At 39.9% G+C, this 7,818-nt stretch overlaps 1 protein-coding gene across 1 annotated transcript in view; it reads left to right on the forward strand.

The window, feature by feature from the left end:
• The window catches only part of LOC110487783 (proteoglycan 4), a 34,397-nt gene extending 29,412 nt beyond the window's left edge, over window positions 1-4,985 (forward strand). The window contains exons 18-19 of the mRNA XM_036943355.1: window positions 3,570-3,675; window positions 3,923-4,985. Of these exons, the coding sequence (XP_036799250.1) occupies window positions 3,570-3,675; window positions 3,923-4,021 (205 nt within the window). The 3' untranslated portion in view covers window positions 4,022-4,985. The remainder of the gene's footprint in view (window positions 1-3,569; window positions 3,676-3,922) is intronic.
• The last annotated feature ends 2,833 nt before the right edge of the window (window positions 4,986-7,818 follow it).

Raw genomic sequence — 7,818 nt, forward strand, 5'->3', positions numbered from 1 at the left:
AGCAAAAGCTTCCGGTAGATGACGATGTTTCAAATAGGCCTAGCTTGTGCATCACTATCCCTAGCTAACAGGGATGAAGTCAGAGGGCGAGCACGGAGCGCGACTGGGCCAAGCTAGAGCAGCTTGTGCATCACTATCACTAGCTAACAGGGATGAAGTCAGAGGGCGAGCACGGAGCGTGACTGGGCCAAGCTAGAGCAGCTTGTGAAGTTGCTGGAGCCGTCCACACCGACCAACTTCAAACTGACAGCCAGACGCTGTCTGATGTGGCGTCGTGTCTCCTCAACCTTGAGGCACACTTGCAGTCACTACTGTTGCAAAACAGTTGGCACAGGTCCTCCTGAAGTCACTGCGTGAGCACCTCACATGCATACTGAGTCCTCTGGCAGCCAACTGCAATCCAACCCCTGCAGCAGCTTGCCTGATGGACCCAGGAGTGTCTCTGGCACTTCACCCAACAGAGATGAAGCCGCTGATAAGGGAAGCAGAGTCTTTTGTACTTCAGCAAATCAGAGAGTACAGCCGTGGAGCAGCAGGACCCCAGTAAGATCCCAACACGATGAATTCAGCAAGCATCTCGACCACAGTGCATCAGAACAATAGCTTCCTCGCATCGAAGACTGTGTCTGGGGTCACTGTCCAACCGGAGGATCAACCTGGCAGGGCCTTAAGTGTGAGGTGTGGAAATACCTGGAAGAGGTAAAGGAGGGCATGTTTACAGAGGCAAGTGTTTGTTTATCCAAAGCTGTGCCCTGTGGGACTGGATCTGGTTTCTGCCCCTGCATTCCAAGCTTTCTAAACCAGAACATCTTGTTTGGTTGAAAATAAGAAAAAAATAAAACACCCACTCAATCAGGCTGGCTGTGAACTGAAACACTCAATCAGGCTGGCTGTGAACTGAAACACTCAATCAGGCTGGCTGTGAACTGAAACACTCAATCAGGCTGGCTGTGAACTGAAACACTCAATCAGGCTGGCTGTGAACTGATACACTCAGTCAGGCTGGCTGTGAACTGATACACTCAATCAGGCTGGCTGTGAACTGATACACTCAATCAGGCTGGCTGTAAACTGATACACTCAATCAGGCTGGCTTTGAACTGATACACACACGGGCTGGCTGTGAACTGAAACACTCAATCAGGCTGGCTGTGAACTGAAACACTCAATCAGGCTGGCTGTGAACTGAAACACTCAATCAGGCTGGCTGTGAACTGAAACACTCAATCAGGCTGGCTGTGAACTGATAGATTTGTGAAGTGTTGTATTGCTTATGTTTTTGCTGCTGTTGCTTGCAGCTGTTTGTATTAAACCTATTTGAAGTGGTTAGTCAGTGATACATGTTTAATATTACATCATGTCAAATGTGCCATGATTTAATTTGTTGTTTTTTCCTCTCTCATCTACTACTAAAGTTAAAAAAGCATTGGATTGGTGTAAACATTGGCAAGAGCCTTTCCTTCCACCATATTTCTTGCTCCAGTCTAGCCGTTTGTCCTTTAAATCCAAGTCACATTAGGATTGTGTTAATATTTAAACCTAACCAATCCTATGTCCTGGTCGTGGAGTTGTATGGAGTCCCGTGGTGGCCAAAAGCCAGTGTTAGCATGGGCAGCGCCCCTGGGTCATCAGGTGGGATCAGCAAATTAACTTTACTTTTTGAGTTAGAAAATTTACTATTTCAAGGTGGAGATGGTCTCAATGGTGCTGCCCCTGCCCTCGCAGACACCATCATGACAGAGATACATAGATGTTATGTCTTTCCAAGTCTATGGTCCTGGCCCATCATCTTATGAATTACTGCCCCCAGTGGCAGGAAGTGACACATACATGGCTCCCACTAAAACCTCGGCTGGCCTGCTCATTAGGCAGGATTAGGCGGCCGCCTGTGGCGGCAGACTGACGAGGGCAGCAATTCCTTAGCTAAACTGACCAAGATGCACCTCCAACAACACATAAAACCAAACATAATTATACCCAATGACAATTTCTCTCAACCAGTGGCATATGGGCTTTTTAAAGGAGCTCTGATGCCACCCTGTTATAAACAGTGGCCGCTTTGTCAAAGGCAGGAGCGCAACATATGTATCTCTTTCATTCCCAGCCTGTTTCTCCCAGGTGCTGCTGGAGAGATGCATCGCTGCGGTTCTCCCCCAACGTTCCGTCCCAAAAAATTAACAGAAATCATGTAGCAGATATAGGATATGATAGAAAAAAGTATGTGGCCTTTTCTGTAGCCTACAGGCTGGAGATAAAATGGATGACAAATGTAATGAGATGGACACTTTTTACATCATGCAGGTTTCTCCCATCGAATAGCCCAACCTAAATGGCACCCAATCAAATAAACATGCAGGTTTCTCCCATCGAATAGCCCAACCTAAATGGCGCCCAATCAAATAAACATGCTCTGTCATGTTAAAACAAACAACATATCCTAACAACAGGACAGGTCAAGGTAAATGGACAATATGGAATGGGACACTCAACTATTGTCTAGGAGTTTCACTTCATTGTCATGATCAGAGGTTTCACGTTTGTATCTATACATTTTTGACAAGCTGATCATAGTGAAAAAGAAAATACTTCTGTGTTTCCTGCCAATAGGCTCACGATAAGTCCTGATGAAGTTGGGTAGCTGATATTCAGAGCTTAAATAGGCTCACGATAAGTCCTGATGAAGTTGGGTAGCTGATATTCAGAGCTTGAATAGCCAAATCGATAAGTCACAGGAATCAGGACTAATAAAGCCAATGTTTTACAAATGGTGTGCCTACCATATAGATGGGCATTCATAAAATTCAGTTTCAGGCAACACTGTAAGCACGAGCTGACCATTGCCTTTTGGAAATATTTTGGGGGGCATTGGTTTTTTGTTCGGTCCAGACCAAATCTGAGCCAATCATAGACGTCTATTTTTGGTTCATATTTTGTCCGGTCTGGACCAGCCTTTATTTGGCCCAAACATAGACATCGATAAATTACATCTTTTCAACTTTCATTCAGAACCAAAAATTAACTTGATTTCAACATCCGGAAAAGACTCCTTTTCAACGTCCTAGAAAACATGTATTTTAAACTTATGGAAAATAAGTATTTTCACCTTTTATTCAGACCATAAATTGAACTTAACTTCGACGTCTGGAAAATACCTATTTTACATGTCTTTCAAACGTCATTGTGCTTACTGGGTGTATTCTAGTTTTGCGGGGGCTGTATTCTTTGCTCTCGCCGAGAGCGGCAGAACGACAAGGCCCTGACTAAAACGAAATAGTATAGTATAGAATAGAAATAGTATAGTATAGAATAGAAATAGTATAGAATTTTTTTTATCAAACTGAAACTAAATAAAGACGAGCAAATCAAGTCTGAACACTAACTGTAACTAAACCAAATGTTCTATTTAAAAAATATATATACTAATAGAAATAAAAACAAATATTAAATCACAAAACTATAATAACCTTTTGTCATGCCATTTTGTCATGCCTTGGCTGGAAACTTGTAGATACAGGCTTTGATCGATTAGAGCTGAGTCCCATGCTCAACACCTCTCCCCCATCCTCTAGGTCTACCATGACGTCTGCCTGTACGTACTGTGGAGAGCAGGTGGGCAACGATGCCAAGATCACCATCGAGCACCTCAACATCTACTGCCACCCGGCCTGCTTCAAGGTAACGACACCTGGTTATAAACATGTCATACTCTGGTTATAAACATGTTATACTCTGGTTATAAACATGTTCTACTCTGGTTACAATCATGTGATTGGCTGTACACTTTGAGCCTGTATCAGCTGCGGTAGTGGTAAAAGTGGTTGTTGTGTTACTAGCAGGTATAATTATTGAAGACTAGAAGGAAGCTGAAGCCTTCATATAGTCTTGGCTGTGCTACATTAACAATATGCTGTTGTCATTGCAGTGTGGTGTTTGCAGTAGGCCAATGGGAGACTTTCTGTTCAACATGTTCCTGCACAAAGGGAAAGTCCACTGTGAGAGCTGCTATGCCAACGTCTTGTAGGATGCTTCCTTTCCTTGTCTCTTCGTCTCTTTTCCTTCATGGCCACTGAGAGGTGACAAGACTGGATGGTTGATATAACTGCTCTTTCCCATCAAGACCTGTCGTCTGCTAACAGACACAGGGACACTGCACCTTGAGTTTGACATGAATTTCCATGTGTGAGATTTTGTTTTCATACCTTTGTATGGATCTGAATTTCATGAGGTTAACACTGGAATTCTATGGCAGTTACTCTATGGTTTAAAGAGAATAATATGATAAAATGACTGATATTGTCTTCCGTTCATTTGAATGACCACTTTTTTTTTGTCTTTTTTTCTCCTTAAAGGCCCAGTGCAGTCAAAAAACGTGATTTCCTATGTTTTACATATACTGTATTTCCATGCTATGAGGTCGGAATAATACTACGAAATTGGGAAAATTATGATAATTCTCTTTAAGTGTGTGTTGGGAAAATTATGATTAAATGACCGAACAAATCATTTTAAATGGAACTGTATAACTAAGTAAAACTTATACTCTGTTTTATTATATCTGATTAACAATATGAGTTCATAAGAAGGGATTGTGAGACACGGACAAGGAGTAATTAAAGTTAATGAACACCATTCCAACTAGGAAGAAACGAATGGGTTGTGGATTAAGTAAACAGATAAGCTAGTTAACCTATGGTTGAACCGACGAAACTGAGCTCTGGGGTTTTTAGATAACCTAGGAATGCACTCACTGTCTTTTCTGTTAATTAGAACTGTCAGCTAAGTGGTGATCGATAATGTTGAGGGGTCAAAAGTTACCTGGGAGTGTGTTAGTAAGTTAGAATGAACTTTTCACCTCACTTTGTCCCTGTCGAGAGGAGGGGTTTCTGTTAAGCAATGAAATGATGTCATGTTTTGTATATAAACTGTTGATCGTGGTGAAGTGGCAGCGCGCTCCGAGAATAAATTCTGTTACCTATTATTGAAAAGACTGGTCTCCGTCTATTTTATGCAAACAAGAATCTTACAAATTCTCATAAAATAGATTAAGGGTTTTCAATTAATAAAAACATATTGGCATCATTAATTTACAGTAACAGTGTGTAAGCTCTGTTTGAAGAAAAAAAAAACGCCAGAAATGTCTGCTTGTTTTAGTGGGAGGAGTTTTGGCCAGATTGGAGGTATCACCAGGTGGTATACGAATAACAACACGTTTTCATCAAACATATCCTTCCCATTAGGCTCGTCCAGTTAGAACTCTCACTCAGGCCTACCAAAATTGTTTTTCGAGAAATTGCTCTTTGCTCTTTGCTTTTTGTTTCTTTTTGACAATTTTAGCGAGGTAATTAATTACCCAGAAATGGTTTGATATTGAGATAAAAACGGCTGCATTGGCCCTTTAATGTCGAAACTTTGTTAATTTATTGTGAAATATGAAGGAACTGTATGTAAAAGTCTCTAGATATTATTATGTAATGACACAATTTAACTGGGAACTGGCTATGTAGATTAGTAGTTGGGTACAATTTCCTAATTTCAGGCTTGACTATGCAAAGTAAATAATTATATATTTTTTTCAAATGTTCATTTTTAATTGTCTGATCCCTTTTCCTCACAATAAACAATCAAAACAGATTCACATAAACATGATCATTATAGAGTATAGCATATTTTTGTACATGATTGAGTGTTGAAAATATTGTCGAAAAGAGCAGTTAAGGCGACAGGTTTGAGAACTGTGGAACAATATCAAATATATTGCACAAAGATTTTCATTGCAGAGGGGGGTAAAAAAAAAAAATACTGATCTACTGTTACTTGGAGATACATTAGGCCCTTGGGTGCCACAGATGCGGCTACCAAACACCACCTCAAGTGGATGGCATAAACACCATACTGTATTCTTCTTCTTCTCCAGTTCAGTAACAGTTGATCTTCTCTAGTTCAGTAACAGTTGATCTTCTCTAGTTCAGTAACAGTTGATATTCTCTAGTTCAGTAACAGTTGATCTTCTCTAGTTCAGTAACAGTTGATCTTCTCTAGTTCAGTAACAGTTGATATTCTCTAGTTCAGTAACAGTTGATCTTCTCTAGTTCAGTAACAGTTGATCTTCTCTAGTTCAGTAACAGTTGATCTTCTCTAGTTCAGTAACAGTTGATCTTCTCTAGTTCAGTAACAGTTGATATTCTCTAGTTCAGTAACAGTTGATATTCTCTAGTTCAGTAACAGTTGATCTTCTCTAGTTCAGTAACAGTTGATCTTCTCTAGTTCAGTAACAGTTGATCTTCTCTAGTTCAGTAACAGTTGATATTCTCTAGTTCAGTAACAGCTGATATTCTCTAGTTCAGTAACAGTTGATCTTCTCTAGTTCAGTAACAGTTGATATTCTCTAGTTCAGTAACAGTTGATATTCTCTAGTTCAGTAACAGCTGATATTCTCTAGTTCAGTAACAGTTGATCTTCTCTAGTTCAGTAACAGCTGATATTCTCTTCTCTGGTGCTTTCCTATAGGCCCGTTCAGCTTCCAGTCTGGTATTATCCTGGTCACAGACATAGCACTCAAAGCCGTTGAGGTAGTTGGGTTTGCTCATGTCGTTCATGCCCCACTCCCTGCTCTCCAGAGCCTCCATCAGGCCAACGTTGGTAACTTGGCTCGGCTTCTTAAACTAAATACTTAGCGTACTCTTCATCGTTCTCATCCAGCGGCTTGGGGAACTTGGCTACGTCCTGAGGTGATGGGAAGTCATTGATAAGGATGACAGTGCGGTGGATGGGCATCCAGTCGGCTACTGATGAGGAGCTGCGGTAGACTGGTACACAGCCCCGGTGGAGAGGGAACCATAGCTTCTCTGTCATGTAGTCCTGGAGGAAATCAAATCAAATTGAATCCAACTTTATTTAAAGTGAATTTAAAATTCATTCTTTACAACAATGAAATGAAAGAGACGAAAACGATTAAATGAAATATGCTATGAAAGTAAGCAGGAAGTGACTACCCCCTCACCCTTGTAGTTTTTTTAACGTTTTTGAAAACTTTTTTGAATGGATCTTCAATGCTCAAATTCGCAGTGCAATAGTCTTCATCCGGTAGCAGTAAATTCATCCACAAACAAATAGAATTTTATATACACCTACTTTTTGTGTTGAGCATCCAGAAACAGTTTCACATTTATTTTGGCATTGTCTACATGTAAAACAATTATGGAAAGATATTCATAGTTTTATAATTGTTAATATTCTTGATGACTTTTTTGTATTTTCATGGGAGAATGTGCTGCTCGGTCTCCTTAACCATAGTAAAGATAAAAAAAAAACAATTTTACCTTATACATCTAATTGTGTTAATGGCAAAATGTAATATTCATGAATGTAAATTTACTAATAAAAAAACACTGTGTTTTCTATGAGGAATTTGAGCAGTACATTAAGACCATTATACATCCTTCTAATGAGAAAGCTGTTAAAACAATCAACATGTGTGCATCATTTAAGGTCTTTGTATAATCTGTCATTTGTTGCACCCTCTAGCATATGTTTGTATTATTTCTCCAATAATAATAAATAAATAAAACTGACTTGCCTAGTTAAGTAAAGGTAAAATAATAAAACTCTTGCTGCATTACTACCATCTACAGATCTGGAGTGGAATCGCACACTGACTGTGCAATTTGACATTATTTTCTTTAACGATAAAAAGTTATTTTTTTCAGTTAAAAAAATAGAGAATATATACAGTCAAAGCAGAACTATTTGAACATGTTGAAGAATCCAGGCTCACAGAGCATGGACCAAATTTGACAGCAAAACACATAGATAGACCTG

The sequence above is a fragment of the Oncorhynchus mykiss genome, chromosome 14 (assembly GCF_013265735.2).
Source record: "Oncorhynchus mykiss isolate Arlee chromosome 14, USDA_OmykA_1.1, whole genome shotgun sequence".
Classification (NCBI taxonomy): domain Eukaryota; kingdom Metazoa; phylum Chordata; class Actinopteri; order Salmoniformes; family Salmonidae; genus Oncorhynchus; species Oncorhynchus mykiss.